At 35.9% G+C, this 23,749-nt stretch overlaps 1 protein-coding gene across 1 annotated transcript; it reads right to left on the bottom strand.

The window, feature by feature from the left end:
* Positions 1–21,435: 21,435 nt before the first annotated feature.
* LOC122289993 (transcription factor WER-like) lies at positions 21,436–23,282 on the bottom strand. The gene is made up of 3 exons (XM_043097491.1): positions 23,059–23,282; positions 22,775–22,904; positions 21,436–21,927 (listed from the first exon to the last, which is right to left on the bottom strand). Exons 1-3 carry the CDS (start codon positions 23,174–23,176, stop codon positions 21,519–21,521), a joined length of 657 nt encoding a protein of 218 aa, XP_042953425.1. The 5' UTR covers positions 23,177–23,282; the 3' UTR covers positions 21,436–21,518.
* Positions 23,283–23,749: the final 467 nt, after the last annotated feature.

Below are 23,749 nucleotides of genomic sequence, written 5' to 3'. Positions count from 1 at the left end.
CAAATAGATTATCCAGTGCCACTTTATTGTGATAATCAATATGCTATTCAGTTGGTGGAAAATCCAATTTTGCATGCCAGAACAAAGCATGTAGAAGTGCATTTATCATTTCTTAATAGAAGAAGTGCTACAAGGAAAAATAGAAATGAAGACAATCAAGATAGAAGATCATGTGGTAGATGGAATCACAAAAGGTTTGAATTATTCTAAGTTCTTAAAGTTTCGTGTACAAATTGAGAATAAGTACTCAAACAAGAGAGAATTAGTGCTGAGGGGGAGTGTTAAAGGCAACAGCACATCTCTCTCTCTCTCTCTAGAAAATCACAATCACCAGGAAAGGTCTGATGCCAAAAAAATAATCTACTGTGGTAAAATATTTCTAGAGTTATCTTGAAGATGAAGCTTTCCTTAAGGTTCAAAGTAAACCAACTAAAAGTGTGGCTATGAATCTCTACCTCAGCGATTAAAACTTCTTATGAAAACAGAAGCTAGCTTTCAATTGTGTAGCAACTATCAATAGAGTTAAAAGGTAAGTCATGAGCTAGTGAAAGCCAAGTAAGTGTGTGATCTCAAGTTAGAAAGTGTGGGTTGAAAAGTCATTAAGTACAATAGTTGGCTAGAGTGTTAAGTGGAAGTGTGTCAAGTGTCCATGTATCAAAAGCTCCTTGTGTGATTATAGCAACATTAAAGTCCTATACGTGTGTAGTAAATTTGTGGTTTTATTTTAATGTTGTAAAGTCAAGTGCTAGTGTCTCGTTGTCTTGATTAAAGGGATCTAAGTAAGTTTCAATATGATACCCTAACTCTTTGTCTTATCAGCTCCGTTCATAGACTCCTTATCCTAGCAAATGTGGTTGACACAAATAATTGGGATGCTCCCAAATCAAATAAGGTAATCGCATAGTACCCAAACATCAAAACTCATCTTGAAATGACCAAGTCGTTTCACTCGTATACTTGGTTCAAAATGTCGTTACTTAGCTATTCTAAGGTTGGGAGTCCATACCTATAATAACACCCACGTCTCTAGAGAGTTCATAATAGTTGAGTTTTGCATAATCTTACTAATTTAAATAAAGCATTAGACTATGTCCTTCATTTCTAACCCATCACCACAACCATTAGACTATGGTGTTGGTGCTTTGTGATTGAGGCTACATTCACCAGCCTCTAAAAATATTGTATTTGTAAACATGCCACTTCAGTTCATATTCGCAGTTGTAACCTATCCTGAAACCATTTTGCAAGCATCTCCTTTGTGGAAATAAGATGATGGGCAAATCTTCCTAATTCTTTGAACTTGATAGTGTATTGCTCAACCTTCATGCTGCCTAGGATCAAGTTGGCAAAATCCTTTTATTTCCTATTGTCTTTCTATGGTGGAAAAGTATCAGTCATCATACTCCATCTTAAACCTTTCCCGAGTAATAGCTTCTATGGATCCTAGTTCCGTGACAAGCAATTGTATCTTGGCATTCTACCAAGTCACTACTTCTCCCTGGAGCAAATAGCTCGCATATAGTACTTTCTAGTCTTCCGTGTAACTGCACACCTCGAATGTCCTTTCAATATCTATTATCTACCTCTCCATCTTTATTGGTCCTTCACTCCAAAAGAATCCTAAGTATCGAGAGGCCAAGAACCGTTCGTACACAAAACCTCATTGTTCGATACATGGGTGGTTAACTTGCTATAGTTGCAACTATCGTTGGAAGTATTTCTATTGTTGTTGCAGCATGTTCGTTATAAGGTCTATCGCTTGGGCTAGTGCATATTTTTCATCATCACAAGGTTGATCCTTTGCATGATCACCACTGGTCGTTTGTTAGATGGAACTCTCAGCCGCACCATAATGAAATCCTACCACTCAAACCCAAATCTATTACCTTCTTGTTCACTTTTACCCACTCACAATGTTTGAAGCCTATAATGCTCAAGGATCCAAGTCTATTCTACTAAAAAGCATGTCCTATTACTCTAGTACAATACCTAAGTGATATATGGCTTTACTCAGAGCCGTAAAAACTCTGATACCAAGCTGAGGCGCCCTCATCCCTCGGTAGTCCCTTGACAAGGAATTGCATTGCCCAGGATGCCAACAAGTCGACTAGATCCAACTTTTCCTAAAACATAGTGTGCATTCAATGGCTATGTGCATACGAGTCGTAGTTGTTTGTAGCAGAATTGTAAAAAGGGACTAGTCAGAGACTAATCTAATCAGTAGCAAAGATGTACAAAATAAATCTTCAATAATAGTAATAGTCATAAGTCATTGTCACTTCGTCCCAAATATAGTTACAGGCAATCATTAGTTCCTCACTAACATCAACATGTATTGAACCGTAGAGAGTTCATCTCCTAATTATAACAAACATCTTAAATACAAGATAAACGCTAACACAAACAGTCCTCCATGGCTACTCTTTCGGTTGGGATGGTCCTTCTTCCTCAAGATAATTCTCCTAGGCTATATTTGCATCAAGGTCTATGGCTTTGATGAACAAAATTGTAGGTGGGACGACCACAGTGAATTTCAATAAAACCTCAATAAGGTAAAACTCATGACAATACTAATAATGAGAGACAATGGCAATGAATATGCATATACTAGTTCATATAAATAAAGCTAAGGAAACACATATTTTGCATAGGGCAAGGAATCACCATTCAGACAAAACACATGTATTCCCAAGTATAGTGAAGAATCATCCTTTGAGCAAGTCACATGTATACATAAATATGATGACGAATCACCCTCTAAGAAAAATACATATATTAATAAGTACTCATCATCATAATATTACCAATGAGGAATCACTCCACCCATTTGGCATGAAAAATCTCTTAACCTAGCCAATACGTGAACTCATTCACCAAAACCTGACTGGGAATCACTCCACTCATCCGACACGGGGCATCTCTCTACCCGGTCAACACGTGGAATGTCACCAAACATAACAAAGGACAACATACACAATCAACACGGGGACTCTCTCTACCCTTGATATCAAGTGAGGCCAATACAAAAATATTCCATCCCAATGATCATGAAGAATCCCTCTACCCATATGAAACTCATGGTAACATGTTGCTGGAATGGGATAAGGACTTCTCAACATGTTTCCATGATTTTCAAAGGCTCGAAAAGAAACATCACTTTGAACTTCATCATGTCAAATCACATCTTAAAATTACATTGTCTCAACATCACAACATAAAGATAGCCAATAATATAATAAAGAAAATATGCCCTTTCATGTAAGAGAATGGATGAGATACAAAATATGCAAATCCCAAAACATACCTACAAACATTTACCCCTCATTTCCAATATAGTCGTAGGGGCAAACCTACCTGAAAAGTTTTTCTATACTAAAGCGGCATTGACAACAATCCTTCTGTCGTGGAATTCTTGAGTTCTTTACTTCCATGAAGACTTCAAAGACAAACACTTTACGATCTCAAAAGTGAGACGTTAATTTTTGTCCAATGCCTTTTATATGATGGCATTGCTAGTTACAGTCCTGATGTTCCTCTAACCTCTAACCTTGTCTTACTTGAATGAGAGACTTTCGATTTGGGCTTTTCATTTTTCCTCAAGACTTGAAGAATTGTAGAGACTGAGTGATTGATGGGACAAGGCATGCACGTCCCTACAACATTGCATTCAGTCCAATCCCACAGTCCTTTTCCTATTGAGGGTCTCCCACATAGCGTTATCCCATATTTCTGAGGTCAGACAATAAGGTTTGCATTATCCATATTCTGGATTCTCTAGGTGCACTCCGAATATGATGTCTTGAATGGAGCATGGGTCTTGGGTACGACACCTGTTGTCCTCTAAGCACCTTCAGGTTATTTAGGAGAGCTCCCTTCTCTACATCAAACTTGTCCTCGCCTATTGCTAGCCTTTGTACTACAACCATCACATCTTTTGCTCACTAGTGTCATATGAACCTTCCTTCATTGCCCTATGTTGCCTCGTATTTGCCAGGCTCTCTACAACGTGCTGCTCGCCTTACTCCTTGTCTAACTACACGTTGCCTATCTAGCTGCCTCCTTGTTACCATTTTAGCAACATCCTCACAATAATCATTCAATATTAGAACTTTTTCTTTAAGGAAAAGGAAGTATAATCATTTTACTGATTATATATGCAAGGTTTACAAATAGCAAAATCAATATTCATGTTTGGTTCAAGTTAGTCCTATGAGATAAACTTTACCTTTTATGTTTGTAGAGGTGCCCTAATCTCTGTGTTTAGCTATCTATTTTTTATATGATATTTTTGTTATTTGCAAGTGAAAGGATCACGAACTACTAAAGAATGGAATCCGATACTAGTTTGATTGTCAATTTTGTTTTGATTTTTCTAAGAATTTGTATCTTTTTCGGCTCGGTTAGTTGTGCTTAATTGGTAGATTTTTAGTTTGCTTTTTTATACATACTTTAAGTGCTTTGGTGTTAAACAGAATGGTTTTTAGGCTTATGATTTTGATGTACCTTTTATGATTTCTATTGTAAAGATTTTGTGCTTATGCATGATCCTAAATATTTTAGAATTTTAAGGTTAAAACATAATTACTTATGCTTTAATTCGACACTACTTAGCTCTCCCTATCAAGGATTAATGTCCACCTTCTTAGCCACACTCAAGTATGGAAGTGTGGTAATAAGCTAATAAAATGTGTAAGAGGCACATTTTGTTCATAAATTTTGGGGTTGTTGGATGCTAACAACTTGTGCCATTTTTGTGGATTCGGGGGCATTTACTTAGATGAAATGTACCTTCTTTATAAATTTTTTTGGCCCTTTATATCTCCTAATCTTATTCAACTTCTAACTTTTTATGTCTTTTCCTAATTTTTATTGTTATCCTACTTATGTTCTTCATTGTATAGAGAGAGAGAGAGAGAGAGAGAGAGAGAGAGAGAGAGAGAGAGTGATACAGAGCCTAAATTGTAGCTTCAATTTAAGGTGAGATATTGGTCACATTACTCATGTTTGATTTTATATACATCTTCTTTATTTTATCGATCTTTATTTCGCTCGTTAAACATGAAGTTGCTCCACTACTCTAGTTAGCTATAATCTTGGAAAAAAAATTACCCTACATGTCTTGTGTGGGCTTCTATTAAAGGTCGCCAATGGAGACTGAACTCTTTTCCTTAGTTATATTACTCTATTTTAATATGTGATTTTGGGCATTTCACAATTTGGATATTTCATCCTATAAATTTTGAATACTTCTAGCAATCAATTATATATATATATATATTATGGTGTCTCTAAGTTCTGACAGTACCCTACATTTTTCATTATATGGAGCCAAAGTAAGTCACTCACTCAGGAACATTGACACCCAGTATTTGTTGGATATCACAAATAAATGGATTTATGAGTTAGTGTCATGAATTATCCATCGAAATTGAAAATGTTGTGACCGCTATTGTAGACTTGTCCAATGAGTGGCCTTCATTTGAACTCCCTTAATCATTAAGCACATGACTTTCCTAATACATGCACCTAGCGAATTGGTTATATGCATCTCTATGAAATACTCCATTTGAAGGCAAAACTGCTTAGTTTTTTGTACTTCACGTGCACACATTATTGTTATTGGCACTCATTTTTTTGTTTTAAATAGTCTTACTAATCATTTTTTTTTCTTTTAACTATTAGCTAGATCGCATTGACATCATTGTTATTAGTACTATATGCAGTGATCTAAAATACCAATGATAATACAACTATAGACTATCATGATATTTGCACACATCAGCAAGAAACCCCTTTGAGCATTTCACCACTTTGATAATCGATATTTGTACTTATAAATCATTATGCCACACTTTTATACTTTCATACTTATGATGAAGACCCATGGTGAACAAAGATTCGTTAGGACTTTAGGAGTCATACAACTTTTCCATTTCTACTTGTTTTGTATATGGATAAGAGTTGTAGGCATGTCATCGATAGATTTAAATGTAGGGAATATGCCAAAAATTACTTTGACACGATCTCATGCTATCGGCCGTGATGAAATTCGTTGTCCATGTAGCCTATGTTCAAATAATTTTTTTTTACCTAGAAGCAAGGTAGAGACTCATTTGTTCATTACATGGATTGATCCAAAATTACATGGCATGGATAATTCATGACGAGGAGGAAGCTCTATCTTTTAGTGATGATGATGATTTGCATGATGTTGTACACAATGATGAATATATTGATAACGTTGATGTGATCTTAGAACACATTCGGGCTAGAAAATTCATAGATGTTGATTAAGCCGAGTCATTCCATGTCGGGGGTTCCATGTCGGTCGAAACTAAATTAACCAAATCTTTTGACTATGTATTGGTTGAGGCATGGTGTCGGGTTACACAAAGTATTCAAAACTTTCGCTTACTGTCAAGTTGCTACACATTAAAGGACTTGGTGGTTGGAGTGTAGATTCATTCAACGTGCTTATTCAATTGCTGATGTTAATTTTTCCCAATGCTCTTTTGCCTAACTCATACCAAGAGTCACGCAACTTGTAATGACACATGGTCTTTAATTATACTAAAATATATGCTTGTCTGAATGACTGCATACTTTTTTGGGAAAAAAAAATGCGGATAAAGAAGAGTACCCTAAATGTAAAGTGTCAAGGTAGATCTTTAGCAAAAGTAAGTAACGACAAATTCCTCAAAAGGTTTTGTGATATTTCTTGTTAAAGCCAAGGTTACAAAGTTGCTTATATCCCAAAAAACAACAATTGATATGAAATGGCATAGAGACTAGCACATTAATGATCAAGGTACTCTAAGGCATCTTGTCGACTCTGAGTTGTGGATGGCATTTGATAAAGAGCATGCTTGGTTTGCTGAATATACAAGAAATGTGAGGCTTGGTATAGCTAATGATAGTTTCAACACATTTAATAATTTGAGTAAACCTTATAGCATATGGCTAATGATTCTTGTCCCTTATAACTTGCCCTCATGGTCATGCATAAAAGATCCATTTTTCATGACTTCACTTATGATTCCTAGACCAAGATCACCAAGAAATAAAATCGATATTTATTTGCTGCTTCTAATAGATGGCGTCTTTAATCTATGGGAAAATACTATAGATACATACAATGCAATGGCAGCCCAGATTTTGGACAATTAAAGACTTCCTCACATAAGAAAACCTCCCTGGGTGGAGCACTAAAGGGAAAATGGCATGTCCATCATGCAAGTAAGAAACATATTCAATTATATGGGTCATCTTCAATTCCTACCATTGGCCCACATTTGAAGAAAGAAAAAGAGTTTTCTTAATGGCAATGGAAAGCATTACTGCACACCTACAAAGTTTTCGGGAGAAGATGTAATCAATCAACTCCAAAATATTCCAAATGCTCATTTTCATAAAACTATAAAGAAAAAGAAGCATACCACTGAGGAGTTGAATTGGACCAAAAGAAGTATTTTCTTTCAATTACCGTATTGATTCACTCTAAAGATTAGACACAATCTAGATATGATGCATATTGAGAAGAACATATGTGATAACCTTTTAGGAACATTGATGAATATTCAAGGAAAAACTAAAGATTATATCAATGCACATCATGACCTTTCCAACTCAAGATAAGGAATGAGACAACTAAAACAGGATGGAGAATGCATTATTATGACGCATGCATGGTTTACCTCGTATGGAGCTGAGAGGAAACATTTTTCTGATTGGTTCAATGCTGTGAAATCTATTGATGGCTTGGCTTCTAATATTTCTCAATGTGTTAGTTTTACCGATTGCAAAAATCTTCGGGATTAAAAGTCATGACTATTATATTTTTATGAAAAGATTCCTTCCTGTTGCAATTGGATAATACTTATGACACAATATATAAAATTGGAGCTGACTGAGCTGAGCCACATAGCCTACCATTTTCCACAATGAGGCTCTACTTACAGGACCAATTTAATATAGGTGGATGTATCCTTTAGAGAGGTATCTAGACAAATTTAAGAGGAACTTTAAGAATAAGGCTCACCCTAAAGGTTCAATCGCGAAGTCCTATATCCATGTAGAATACTTGAATTTTTGCTACATGTACCTCCATGATGTTGAAACAAGGCTGAAGAACATAGTGTACAAGATTAGAGTTGGGCTCCAACTCTGACAAAGTCAGATTCGTTAACTCCAACCATCTACTCTGACTTGGGTCAAAGGTCAGCTTGAGTTCTAACTCGAAGTTAGGCCAATTCACTATGTCAGGTTGGGCCAAAAATAAAATAAAATATTCTTCTATTACAATTATATTATTAAGATCCATCTATAATAAAAAGCCTTTTTTATTGAGAGAGAAACTCTGACCTCTCTCTAGGAAAAAAAAAAAACCAAATCACCTTTGAGGGGCCAGCCCTTTTTTCTTGTTTTCTGTTGTGTTTTTTATTTTTTTGGTTTTCTCAAGCCAAATAAGGGAGGAGTGCCGGTTGGAGACCTTTTGGTGGTCAGAGGACACCACGACCCCCAGAAGGGGATTTAGAGGCTGCCAATCTATCAACCCACCAAATGCAGCATCCAAAGGAGCAACACATCTCCTACACGCACCGATTTGAAGTCCACCGTGGCCGCCACGTGCCTCCATCCAATTTCTTTTTCTAGTGCCATGCATGGCGCCGTTGGATCCAACACCTCCGGCACCTCCACGATCGTCTACCCAGTTTATTCCTTGACTGGCGCATGTCATGCATGCACTCCCGTAGCCTCTTTGTTCAATTTCTCTTCGGTTTTGCAGTGTTTGCAATGTTTCCTTAGTATTTGTAATGTGTTTTCTTTATTTATGTTGATTAATAAAAGAAATAGGTTATGGGACTTGGTATCCATAGCAACAGAGTCTCGTTCCTCGTTTGGGAGGAGTCGGAGTGATAGTACTTCATCCTCTTTGGGAGGATGAAGGTTGATAGTACTTCTCTTCTTTTGGAAAAGGGGTTGTTTAGTTCTATTTTTATAGAGCACTTTCTTTGTTAAGAGAGAGTTTATAGAAGTTAAAATAATGTCCATCACAAAGAAATTTGTGTGTGAGGGTGCCCCAGAGCAGATGCACAGTTTGGCTTGTAATCTGGATTTTTTCCTGTATTAATAAGTCACAGCTGTAACTTCAGTTTCATTAAATGAAATGAAGTCTATTTTAAAAAAAAATCTATAATAAAAAAGTAAATAATCAAATATATATGTTATAGAATCATAAACATTAAAATACAATAATGCAACATAATATCTTAATGCACACCCGTACAAACATTTTACAAGAACACACTGATGAGTATTTGTAGCTATATGTATATTACAAACTACAAAGTTACAAAATATATCAAATCAATATCCTACTTTATACCATCTCCAATTATTAAGAGTCAAGACTCCACTTTTCATGGCTAATTTTCTCCAATAACAATACAACTCTGAAACTCCCTCCCAAGACTCCAATCAATTTAATCAGCACATATAAATACACTACATAATCCATTGTTCCACGACCAATGTCACAAACCACAACCAAGAAAAGTTATAAAGTATCGTAATTAGATTAAACAATGAAAATCTAACAACTTTCCCAAGTATCATGTATTCAAATGCATAGTTCTCAACTTTCCAAGAATCTTGCAGTGTTTTGAAAATTAAACAAAGTTAGCATTACACCACTTAACTAAAGGATAATAGTAAAATTAACATAAAAGTTAATTATACCATTTGTCGATCGGGGCTCCTTCCCATAATCACACTATCTTAGTCCTCTACAAGTATTGTGGGGTTTATAGATATGTCTACAAAATAATAAAAACTATAAGTTTAATAATTAAAACAATAAAAATATCTAATTAGTCATTAAATTCTAAAATCTTAAAGTTACCTGACTCAATCCTATAGCTTTCGGCATCATCAACACTTCCTAGTCCAATAAGTGTAGATCTTAACCAATTCTGCACATAGATAAGGACCTCCACAATTCTTGTAGCCAATCAACTTCGATAAGCAACCAACACACGACTTTCAGTGCCAAGTACCAAATCAGAAGCAATCATTGTGATAGGAATTGTCAACACATCTCGTGTTATTCCGAAAACGACAAAAAATTTGGTAGAATGAATCTTTCACCAAGTTAAGACATTAAATGTATCGCCCGGTGCCCCGACATCCTCCATAAAACATCATTCAATCTCATATTTACACTCCATAATATTCTTGACGCCTGGATTTGATGATACATTCTCATCAAAATGATTAAACTCGAAGCATGTGTGTCATCTAAGGAAGAAGTCGCACTAGTTGATCTTGAGGAGCTCCCACATGTGATTGAAGACTGAACATTGTTGTTGTAATGGCGATATAAGGCTTCAATATCATTCTTCAAGGTTGTAATGAACTATCAGCCGTCTCATTACAAAGGACGTCCCTAATCCAAAACTCTAAAGTAACCAACTTATATCAGGGATCAACAATCATAGTCACAAGTAATAACTTGTTTATTTTCTTAACATCTCCCAATATTTATCATACTTAGATTTTATCCACATAGTCATATCATTTAACAACCTATCACTACTTTCACAGCTCCCTTGCAAGTCCTCATAAAGCCCCAAAAGATCCTTAAAGTACAAATTAGCAGTACAATATAAACTACTGGAGATGCAAATAGTTTTATCATAAAACAATTTCAAAAACTATACAAAGTATCTCACATTATCCCAATCATGAAAAACTTAGGGTCCACGCCCCCTTTTCCCCTGTGTGTCCTCAGAAAATTAATGATATAGATTTCCATCTTCCTATTGCATCCTCCAGAAAGCCCTCTGATTTTTCTGCCACATCAAACATGGTATATGTCGAGTTTCATCTAGTAGAAACGTCTAAGCATAACGTTCTACCACATGGGACTTATAGTTGTACGACACATGACTTAAACTTGTCAAGCCATTTAGGGGAAGAATTAATGTACTTGACAATGGGCTCATCAACTTCCTTTAAGCCCACATTAACTATGAGATTGATAATGTGAGTACAACATCTAACGTGTATAAACTAGTGTTCACAAATTTTGTCTTCATAGGACACTCCATTTCTCCTTAACCAATCAATTGCACTAGCATTGTCAACTATATATGATGGTAAGAAATTTTGTAATTCTCTTCTCGTTCATACAATCATCCAACTGCCTTCCAATACTTGCCCCTTTGTGATCTTGAATTTGTCTAAATGTCAAATTTCGCTTATGCAACGTCCACTAACTGTCAATAAAATGAGTTGTGATACACATATAACTCGAGTTCTGAATTGACGTTCATGAATCAGCTTTAAATGAAACTCTTAGCCCAATGCTCATAAATGTATCCTTCATGCAAGCCTTATCATTTGCATGTATCTTCAAACAATCTTACATGACCATATACTTTGAAGGAATGGGAAATCAGGATATAAAATTATGAAACTTTTTTTCCTCAGCAGTGAGAAAAGGCATCTCATCTATTATAATCAGGGTTGCAAGCTATTCCCTCACTCTCTTCTCACCATAATGAGCGATTGATATTTCTTACTACTTGTACCATCTTCCATTGTCATTTTTTCATAATTTAGTTTCTTTTGATCTTTAGCCACCAACCACATGAAAATCTTAAACCACACAGAACCATTCAAATGTGTGATCAAAATTGACATGCCTTGCTTTTTAGAGTGACAACCAAAACAATCTCCACAATGGTGGCGATCATTGTCAATTTTCATGAAATGATCCCATGTCCACAACCTTCTCTTATTAGGTCGTGGTGGTCAACTGTCACCAAACTCCACTTCTTCTAGTTTGCTAGGTTCGTGTAGTTGACTACTTGCACAAAAATCACTTGTATAAGCAGGTCTAGGGGTGGATATCTCTATCATCAGGGTAGGCATAGGCAGTGAAGCATCCATATTGGAATGATCATCCGAAGTAGGTGTAGTATCCATATCCATATTCACTTGAAAAATAAAAGGCATAAGAATAATTATACACACCAAAAAATAAGTAAATTCAACTTCACAACTACATAAGAAATCAATAAACTATTCTTCACAAATGCAATAATCAGTAAAAATCTCAAAGTTCACAAATGCACTAATCAATAATAATCACAAATACACACCAAGAAATCTATAAGCACTGCCTAATTGACAATAGAATCAAAAACTGATTGGATACTGATGAATAGAACCAATCGGTAAATTACAGTAGAAACCAAAAATCAGAATTCTATAATGGAATTCAAATTGAATCCCAAGCAGTTGATTAGTTATTGACCAATAGATAACAACTTGCAAAAGTCCAAAACATTAAAAACAAAACCCATGTCTGAAAGTCAAATCCTTTCAATTTTTCTGACCCTAAAAATCAAACAAACCCTAGGCTTGGATTTTGGAATGAAGAGTAGACCGATTGGAATTGATTGATGATCAAATTTGGGGTTGAAATTTGAGTCTTGAGGTGGTAGGAGTGCAATGCTCAAGGGTGTCATGGCTATACGATTAAGCCTCACGAGTCACAACAGTCGTTGTTTCACGATTAGGCAAGCGGCAAGACGGCAACATGCCGTGAAGGGGGGGATGGAAAAGGGTTACGGGAATTAGGCTAGCCACTAGACTCGAGACTAACAAGTGAAAAAGGGATCCATCATTTTGGACCCCTTTTACACTTAAATGATATCATTCCACTTTAAATGGAACGACGTTGTTTCATTCAATTACAAACTCACTGTACAAAAAAGAGGATGTAAAATGATATCTTTTTACACTTGTTTATTTTTTTTTAAAAAAAAAATATTTGAAGCCTGAGCCCAAGTTGTGGAGCTCACCTGGGCTCGACACTCTGACTTCAAACTCCAATTTTTCCAACTTTAACGGAGTTAGATCTGGTAGTTAGATTTGGTGTCAAACGGACTTGAAGTTAAGGAGTTTTTGCCTAACTCTATACGTGATAGACTGTGTGTTTGCAAACAGAAGGCTATGGGCTTGGAGACACATCACTGACTAGATGATGACCTTTTCGTAACAAGCTGAAAGGGATAAAATATACCATGCCCATAGTGTTTTCTAGGCTCAGCCCAAGGTGGGAGGTCTGGTCAGGAGGGAAGAAAGACAGAGGGAAGGAAATGACAAAAGGCTAAGAGAGTACAGGTTGTTAAGAGGAAAAGAGAAGTGACATAAAAGAGAGGGGATGTGAAATAAAGGAAGCAAGGGTAGAGGATAAAAGGAAGGGAACTAGACAACTTCAAGGACTTTTGGCCAGAGTCTTCTTCAACCTCACGACAGGAGTTCCAGCAATGATATCTCCACTAGAAGACAGACCTCCACTATCTATTGTATAATGAGAATGAGAGATCAAGAGAGACTGTAAAACAAGCATACTATAGTGGACTCTCCCCTCCTCAAACCCCATAGACGTAGGCCTAATACTAAACCACGTAAATCTATGTGTCTCTCATTATTTATTTTTTTGCATTGATTTACTGGTTATTGCCTTTGACATACATATGAACATTGTATAGCAGCACCAGACCACTACTGAGGTCTCCACACCACACGAATCGAGGCACAGATCGTCACATTGGGCCGGGAATGACTCTTTCTCCCCTTCCGACCTATTGTGCCATTTTTAGGCATTAACAGTTATCGCTATCTGTAGGATAGATCTACTTTCTACACTGGAAGCAAGAGAAGGAAAAACGTACTAAATAATCTCCGAATGATCAATAAAAGTTTCTCAGATAAGTATTTTCAGCCACTTCAACTTTATTTTTATAACCAGCACTATTCCAAAGCATGGACAAGTGAACATTTTTTTGTCCAAGAGAGAAAAAAGTTACCCATCACTTGAGTTGCAAACACATTGTGCAACCCAGGGGAGTACATGGGCCAATATATACTCATACACACTACGCACATGCACTGCAATGCACAATGTCGTGCACATCCCACCCATGCATGGCACACAGTGCCACGCACGAGAACATAATGAGTGCACGTCGTGCACCCAAAAGTGCCACGGCCTAGGGGAGATGCTAGTGGCCACCATATAGGCCTCGGTGTCTTCTAAATCTTCTGAGTTGGTCACCGACCACCCCTCCCAAAGGCGACTTCACCAGGCAAACCACGTGCACAGTTTCGCATGTGGTGAAAATTGCTTGGCCCCATCCCGCCGTGGCAAGGAAGGGCGCAAGCAATCACCACCTGGACTGCCAACATCTTTTGTCGCCCTTGTGGTGATCCCCGACTACCATGGTGGCCCTCGGCCATGCAACCCGTACGCGAAAGAGGCACTCGACAAATCTCACAGTAAACTGACGTGAGGCCCTCCCAATCCCCTCCGGCAGTCTCCACTTAGATTTTTTGCGTCTTCTAATAGCTCAAAGATTGTCCCTAACCACCACGGTGGGCACACTGTGACCTTCAACCACACACCATGTGCATGCATCATGCACAGCAAGCTCATGGCAAACTACCGTGAGCCCTCAGTCCTACCGACAGTCGCCATATGGATTGCCAGCATTGTCTGCCTTCTTCTAGATGGTCATCGGCCACGCCACCCTGCATAAACATCTCAGTCGAGCAACATGGCACAAAGCTCCCTAGCCAAGAACAGCCAACTCCTTGGCCGACCGCAATCTACTCCTCAGACAGACTCTTCCCTGCCATGCATTCTCCTCAGACTGACTCAACTAGACCAAAGCAAGCAACGGACTCCCCACCCACCACAGAACCTCAACTCCACCTGACCACTCAACCTTGCCATGCATGACCAGTACAAGCAACAGACTTAACTCAACCATGAACAGCCAGAGAAGTCCCGACACGCCCATACACGGCCAAAGGAGACTCGACAACCATAGGTGTCCTGATTCACCCAACACCATCTAGACTCCCAAGCAACGAGTCCTGACTTTCCCATTGCATGGCCAAACAGTCTAGACTTGCCCAATGCATAGCAAAAATGTCCCAACCTAGCCACTGCATCTCAACTCACCTCTGCACAACCATGCACAAGCAACGAACGTCCCGCCATGACCATGTGCAACTTGGATAGCCACACATCCTAGTGTGGCTGTGTAGTCGTTGTGTTGCGCTACAGGAATAAATTATGTTAGTAAAAATAAAATGCACACAAGTTTTAAAGGAGACAAACCGCGATGTTTAGCCATTGTAGCCAATCCTTGCTGGACTGAAATTGACAAATCATGGTTGTTGTTTATTCTCTTTTTGGCTTTACTTTTTCTTCTCTCTTTCTTTTTTTTTTAAACAAGTTGTCTGGCGTAAGCTTTGTGGCTTTGTCCACCTGGGTTGATCGATGTTTGGGATGTGCAACGTGTGACCATTGTTGCATCTCTTGGTCATGTGACTTCATAAACGGGTAGTGTTGGGAGTGATGCTGAGGGTCTTCATGGGCTACTAGAGCATGGTGTTGGCTACCCATTTCCTACATGTGGTCAAGATGGTGGTTGCCCGTTGTGTGCACATGGTTGAGTTGGTGGCTCCCTAATATGTGCTTGTGCCTGACAGCCCAACCTCTCTCATGGCGAGGTGGGGATCCAGCTCCAGCCTACCCCGACACTTACCTTCCTTATGGCTTCAATAGGTAGGTCCAGCCCCCCACCCCCTCAGTGGATGTAAGCCTAGTGCCAAACCACGTAAATATGTGTGTCTCCCTCTATTTATTTTCTCTGTATTTATTTACTGCTCACTGTCTAGATGTACAGGCCCAATCGTTACAGAGGGCCAAGAATAACTTTTTCCCCCCTTCTAGCCTGTTGTGCCATTTTTAGACTTTAACATAACCAAATGTTATGTGCTTAATAATTGTAAAGAGATCAGACAAGACCTCAAGTAAGTAGCTTCAACAATTCCCTAGTTTACTTGGTTTTAATTCTAACATTACTTCTTAACTTGGCCCCCCTAGACTTATTAACCCATGGTTGGTTTTTGTACAATGAGCATTGCAACAATTTGTGAGAAGATTACTCAGATAATGTTGAGCGTATGCAGGCAATGGAATTTTCAAAGTGGTTCAAGTCACACATATTTTTCCAAGTTTATTGTCACTTTACCCAATTATACCATTTACACTTAACTTGTTTTGAGTGAATTGATGCTACTCCTTGTTTCTACTTGCGACAAATTCAAATTTGCATATTGACAATCCTGGTAAAGTTTCTAAAGATCTATATGCACTAGCATGTAGTCCTAACCATTGGGTTATGTCATATTCTGGCTGCATCATGAACAATATAAGATTTCACATGAGTCACCATGAAGAACATCATCGCACTCAAAATTGCAGTGTATTGGTTAGTGGTGAACACCAATCCCAAAGTATCAAGTTTTATTTTATTCTAACAAACATTTTGAAATTTCACTACTTGGAATAGCGTCTTGTCTACTTATTCAAATGTGATTCATTCGACATTGTTGATCCTAGATGAGGGATATGCGTGGGTGAGAATCTTACAAGTGTGAATATGTCCTAAACGCGGTATAAGGAGGAGCCATTTGTTTTGGCTTGCCAAGTTTCACACATGTTTTACCTAAAACAAAACAAGCTTGGATGGTAGTTGGTATGTGGTGCAATAGGTAACAAATAGAAATGTATATAATGTTCCACAAGCTCCATTGATAGAAAATGTTGCCTACATGGCTGCCTCTTCATCACCAGTTTTTGTTGCATGATTTAGATCTTTTGTGTGCCCTAATCTCTTTTTGGTTGTAATATTCATGTTTTAGAGTTTAAAATTGGTTGGGATGAGTAACTTGTATTTGTATTGTTACAGTGCCTATATTTGTAGGACTTTAAGAATGTAAAGAAAAATGTGGAGCTATAAAGAGGGTGATTTTAGATAGAAGATCAAGATGGCTGAAATTGACAAGCACTAGTTGGACAGAATTGACAATCCCGATTGAAGATGGAAGGGCACTAGTTAGACAGGATCAGCATAGTTATGTAATGACATTGTGGCAATGTTGGAACATTTTGTGTACTTAGAATAAACTGAGTTGTATCTTGGTGAGCTTCATGAATATTGAATGATGTTGGAAGGTTTCATGAATGAATTATGTTACGTTGGATTATTCTACTAGCCATTACATCACATTAACAACTGCCTCATTTGCATAATAATGTGAAGTTTATTACTGGAAACACAAAGAAGCTAGGGAAAATCCATTTCTATAAATCATCGAAAAAAATATAATTCCAACGGTTTGCAATTAAGGCTGTTTTTTAATATAGTAAAAGTATTTAATTTCATCTTATCAATTTTTCTAAATTTTTATAAAAAAATATAATAAATCATTCAATTTTTTTAAATTTTAAAGCAATAATAACATTAAAAAATAATATTCTAACAATATTTTATTAAATTTTTAATTTTCATCTAAAACTATATTATCTTATCTCATTATCTAAATTGCACTTAAAAATCGCTAGAAAAAGATAAGTCATACGGCAATTTTTATATTAATCCTGTAAATTATTTCCAACCAATTTTCAACTTTTTCCAACCAAAGTTCGCGGGGAAAACTTATTTTCAGCAATTTTACCTATTATTGCTGGTATTTTAATCGTCAAAAAAGACAATCTTCTTGCGGTCATATATACGTATGACTAGATATATAGGAGCAAAATTTCTTACTTCGAAAACTATATATTATAATAGATAATAAATAATATATACTTTTATATTTTAGCTTTAGACATTATTAATTTTAAAATGAAATTTTAAATCGTTCATAAGAATTTTACATATATACTATTGTTCCAAGAATTTCTCAAATTTTTTGTACCAATAAAAAAAATGAATTTATAATTGACCCATGACCCATGTGACAACAATTAATTAGCTGATCCGTAAATGGAATATTTCAGACGTACGTACCAAACAGTACTTAAAGCTGTAAGGAAGAAGTATAATGAGATCACGTACAGATCATAGCAGACTTGAGGGATGAACCAAGCCGACATGGGACTGAAACATATATTATATGCGTCAAGAATCAAAGCTAGCCCCTTTTCCATCCTACATTTCTCAAAGTGAATTGAGTTTGCCTTTGAAAGAAAAACCAGATTCGAGAACATAGATGATGATCATGTGAGAGACGGGCAAAACAAAACAAAACAAAAGAGCAACTTTATATCATTCAAAAAGGCAATTATTTGTGGGGGAATATTCACTACAATCCAAGGGAAATTTTCCAAATAGCATAGTGCAAGATATGACTAGTTTCCAAATTCTGAGGCCGGTAGCCTCTCTGATACGACTCATTGCTCTCAATTAGGACAAGGTCAAACCCAATCCTTTTGTTTCTTATGGTGTACAAATAGAGAGAGGCCCTGCCTTTTTTTTCAGCATGATCACCTTGGTAGGCCAGTACTCAAGATATCTTTGTTTTCATGCTACATGCATTGGGAATTAATGATCATTTCAGACCGACCTGAACCTCATTAGATTTTCTATCTTTTTTCCCCACCTCCTTTTCTGTCATTTTTTATTATCTGTTTCACTTTTTTTTCTAAATAATCACAGGTAGATCAGCTCATATGAATGATGAATGTTTTGAAGAACAAAAAGAAAAATCTCAATGATCAGTTAATGCGGGGGGCGGCTCGTTAGGTAACCCTAAGAATTATTCAGTACCCAATATTGACGATATAATAACATCATCAAAACAATGAAAAAGTAATGATCTGCTTACGTTTCACACACAGCGTGCAATGCTAAACTTCCATTGTTAGGAAAAAAAAGATCCAAAAAAATGCTATTATATATGACTCGTGAGGCGCCACTTTGGGGCCAGTAGTACTACTGCTGTGGTTCTGATACTTCAACAACAAACTTTCAAGTTTTCTTTCATGTCATGGCAAATATAGTCTCGATGATCATAAATATGTCTTGTACTTGGGTCCCGAAAAATAACTTTATGAAAAAATAGGGTTCACGTGAAACTTGCTTGTTGAAAATAAATAAAGGATAATGTTTTATCTACAGAACCGATGCCATTTTTTCTTTTTCTTTTTTTTTATTTAGTAATTAAGAAAGTGTTTTTAAAAGATATTGTGATTTTTTTTCCAAAAAAAATTAAAAATATAAAAAATATATATATGAAAGAAAAATATAAAAAGAAACATTTTGCCTGTTCGGTTTTATCTGTGGGTGTAGCAGGCTCCAACAAATAAATGATCCATGGGGCACTGGAGCCTCACAGTAAGCATGAGTCACATTGCAGCCGGTACAGCTGTGTAATGCTTGGCCACAACTCTAGAACTCCCATATATACAAAGTTCAAACTCTCCAATTATTACTTGAATTATTCTCTAAAACTTTTCCAGATTCCTTTTCTCTGAACCAAATGGAAAGTTTTCAAGCTTTATGGCAAACACGGCATTAAAGAAACATGATTGGCCTGTTTTTTCCTCTTTTTTCCAGCAATACTTTCCAGTATATTAGATACTTTAGGTAAATAATAAAGTTTAGATCAAATTCAACAAAGACACAAAGGCCAAAAAAAAAAAAAATAAGGAACTGTGAAACTGCAATATTATTCCATGGATGTTCTGCTTTAATTCCTTCTTGCAGTCAATTATATATGGTGTGTAAATGATGAGAGAATATGCCAAAGTCAATTTCCCTATAACAATGATTACAGTAACAAGGAAAAGAGCCCATATTTAATTTGCAGCCTTATAATATTACCGTTTCCACTTTTTGGCATTTTAGAATGCATGCTGCAGCCATTTCTCCGTAACAATGATTACTGGTTTTCAGCCTTATAATATTTAACTTTTAGCCAAAATTGATAGTTTGGCATCCTAAACTATTTCCTCGATCATAATTAGCCAAAGGATAGAGAGAGACATGACTCACGTGGATTGGCATAATTTCTTTTGTCCATACGTATATATACAGAACTCTACACAAAATAATGAACAACTTTTTAAAAAATAGTTCATTTCCAAAAATTTCAATGTGAAACATTTTTAATTTAATGTTATATTAGATTATGATATTAAATATAATACAGGAAGAATTAATTAAAAAATCATCCTTCAACTTTTTAATATGCAAAAAATAATAATCAAAATGTTCATTCAAGATTTATTAATATATTATTTTCAGTATATTATAGTTGTTTTTTTATCCGACAACGTCTCTTCTCGACACACGCACCAAATTACCAGACTCGCCACAATCAAACTTTTCAAATCTGATCTTTATGGCTAAAAAAAGATAAAAGTTTTATCTTCACGGGCTATCACAAATTCTGAAATCTATCAAAATTGGTTTAAACTGTAATATTCCATTCTTTTTCGTATCTATCTTACTATTTTCTTTTTTTGTTCCCTTATTTTTTATTAAAAATTAAAAAAATTAAAAATTAAAAAATTAAAAAAAAAAGTTACATTTGTCTGTAGAGGATGAGTCCTCTCTTTCTATGAAATGTGAGGTTGAATATTTGTTTAGGCATAGATTGAGTCTCTTGGACTTTTGTCTATAGAGAGTATCAGTAATAGTAAAAACTAGACCGGTCATAAAAAGAAATAGTATACTGGTAGAGTTTTAAATACATTATTTTAATTTATAATGTCATATTTGATATGGAGATATCTCATAATGTATCCGGTGATAAATGTGAGTTTCTATGATAAATAAATTATAACAATTTCCCTTAAAAAAAAGTAGATTGCAAATTGTATTTATTAATTTTATTTTTGGAAACTTCAGTTCGGACAATATATATATATATAGACTTTTAATATAGAGAACCCGGCCCGTATTTCATAAATGTATTTGCATTAAATTATTTATGTTATTAACCTTAAATTAGTTCTTCATGAAGATTGAACGTCACAGACTAATATCACTTAAATTTTCTGGAGTAAATGGCGTACGTCCGAAACTGGTGCAGTCTCTTTAAAAAATTGAGATATATTAAAAAATATTAATTTTTTCATTAGATCTCAAGTGTACGTACGTGCCCCATGCACTTTTTCGAAAATGACTGCATTAGGCTTGAAATCATTTTTTTTCTACTTGATCAGTGGGTCGCATGAATATATAACGTCAAATGTTATAGGTTGTTTGCGCTCAAAGAGTTCTATGGTCATTTCTTCATAGCCTTCTGATTGATCACCATTAATTTTTGAGTTTTGCTACATATAAACAAAGTTACGTATTAATCTGCATATCAATACTGATTCATTTATATTTAAAATTTAAATTAACACTGTTTTTAATAAAATATATTTTATGGCCAATCACACTAAATTGGTGCGCAGATTAATACATAACTATACTTGTAACTAGATTTTTTCTTAATTTTTATACATTCATATGAATATGTAGGTGTAGAAATTAGTAAGAGGAAAAAAGAAAGTACTGAAAAATCACTTAAAAACGATCTATTGAGACAACATGAAGGAAAGAGTTCGTACAAAACCATTTAATAAGGAATATAGCCTACAAACCATCCCAAACAAAATCAAGAGCATGAGCATATTCATCTAGAGGCTCAACCAAATAAGGAGCATATAAACTTAGATCACTGTTAGAAAACCAATAGGAACTGTTATTGTCGTCCATCATGACTTCTTGTGTGCTAGTAAAGCTGAAGACAGAATGAGATTTGTCTTCCATTATAGTCTCGAGTGCTGTAGATTTCCTGTTACAACTGGAAGTTGGTATTTCAGGATTTGATTCTGAATGGACAATACAGTTTGCCACTGGTTCTCTAGAAAATAAGTGAGTAGAAACAGAAACTTTAGTTTTTCCCTTTTTAATCCCGAGCCTTTTGCTCAAATGAGTGTTCCAATGGTTCTTGACTTGATTATCAGTTCTCCCAGGTACCCGCCCGGCTATCAAAGACCACCTATGTGTTAGAAATTCACCAACATTTTAGTAGGTTTTGGCACAAATAGCGTTATATTTGCAATAAAAGATCTCATGTTACTGTATTAACTACCTTGTCATATATTAGTAATTGTAAAATGGGCTTTGCTACATACAGTCGGCAAATATAATCGGCGTGCAGTCGGTTATACGGAATGAATAAAAAAAATTATAAAAAAATTCTTTTATATTCAGGGGGACCTATATGGATAAAAAAAAGTTATAAAAATAATTTTTTTTTCATGTAGGTCCCGTATTAATTCACTTTTTTACAGCTGACTGCATACCAACTGCATCTGCCGACTGCAAAAAGTATTTCTCTTGTAAAATTAATGCTGATAATGACTTTGTCTCGGTGAATTGAATGCCAATGGCTGGACAGTTAATTGGAATAACAACAAACTGAGAAAAACAAAACAACAAAATAAAGAGGTATACGACATTTATATACATATATACATACACAGATATATCCTCTATATATATATATATATAAATATATATTATATAGAGAGAGAGACAAAGAGAAAGACCAGCAGTATTAAAGGCCAGTCACAATCATTACGAGCTGGATTGACAAAGCTGCTATCCACAATAGAAAAGTAAAAACCGAGGTTGGCATCTTGAAAGAGAGAAAATAACCAGCAAATCGTTTGTATTTGAACCCTTGGATTCCTTGTTTTATGAAATATATTAATGGAGACAATCATAGTCGCAGCAAGGAAAGTTCAGATTTTCAAGAGGCTAATGATCGATAGTACTGACTGGAAAACATGCAGGAAGAAATTAAAAACGTATAAAGATCATTAATGATCAAAGAAGCAGACCTGTTTCCCAAGAGGTTATGGAGCCGAATGATGAGGTCCTCTTCTTCCTCTGAAAAACCACCCCGCTTTACACTAGGACTTAGATAATTTATCCACCTTAATCTGCAACTTTTGCCACCCCTCTTCAAACCTGCATATAACACAATTTTTTGAGCTTTTTTTTTTCTTTTTTGGCAATAGCATCAGATCTATGTAACAAATAGACGACCGGAATAATCGATCTTCAAGTTTAAGCTTTTCCCGGTAACAGGGGAAATAGAAGAAATATTAGATAAACTACAAACCTGCCATTTTCGCGATTCGATTCCACTTGCCTTTTCCATGCACCCTTATGTAATCCATTAAAATTCGATCCTCCTCCTCCGTCCACAACCCTTTTTTGTATTCATTCCTACCTTCCATTCTTGTAGCAGAGAAGAAGAATTTAGAGAGAGAGAGAGAGAGAGAGTTCTACAGTTGGACTCGGCCCTTTGGTCTTTGAAAAAAGCCACCCACCTATCGTAGAGTGTGTATGATATACATATATATATATATATAGTTATATATATAGTGATAGTACTATGGGGTTCGAAGAGCACGTGTGTGAATGGCTAGCTCCTTTATCAACAATGGTTGGTGGGACGATTACTTATCATTCATAAGTTTCATACATATTAGTGAAGTGCTACGTGCAAGTCACGTATGCCCCTTCACATGTTGAAAAGAAAAAAAAAATTGTTTGGGCTTCTGTTTTTTGTTTTAGATTTGTAAATAAATTTTTAATATCTGAACTATAAGATTTAAACAATATAAAGTGAAAAATAAGATTTTTTTATGTTATGATGTGAGTGGTATATCTACGTGTAATCGGCATTTAAAAGTCTTGTACGATCATCGATGGCCCAAGAACCCCCCCCAAAACAAACGGCACCGTTTGGGGCAAAGGGTTAAAACTGTTCTCTTTTCTTTCTCTTTTCTTCTCTCCCGTCTCTTATC

This window comes from Carya illinoinensis, chromosome 12 (genome assembly GCF_018687715.1).
Source record: "Carya illinoinensis cultivar Pawnee chromosome 12, C.illinoinensisPawnee_v1, whole genome shotgun sequence".
NCBI lineage: Eukaryota > Viridiplantae > Streptophyta > Magnoliopsida > Fagales > Juglandaceae > Carya > Carya illinoinensis.
This window is presented reverse-complemented; position numbering and strand designations above follow the sequence as displayed.

What these genes read in the sequence shown, in the direction of transcription:
- LOC122289993 (XM_043097491.1), bottom strand. Translation starts at nt 23,176, where the DNA reads ATGGAAGGTAGGAATGAATACAAAAAAGGGTTGTGGACGGAGGAGGAG. An exon ending in TCGAATCGCGAAAATGGCAG is followed by an intron (nt 22,905 to 23,058) that starts GTTTGTAGTTTA and finishes TGTTATATGCAG; the next exon opens with GTTTGAAGAGGGGTGGCAAA. An exon ending in CATAACCTCTTGGGAAACAG is followed by an intron (nt 21,928 to 22,774) that starts GTCTGCTTCTTT and finishes TCTAACACATAG; the next exon opens with GTGGTCTTTGATAGCCGGGC.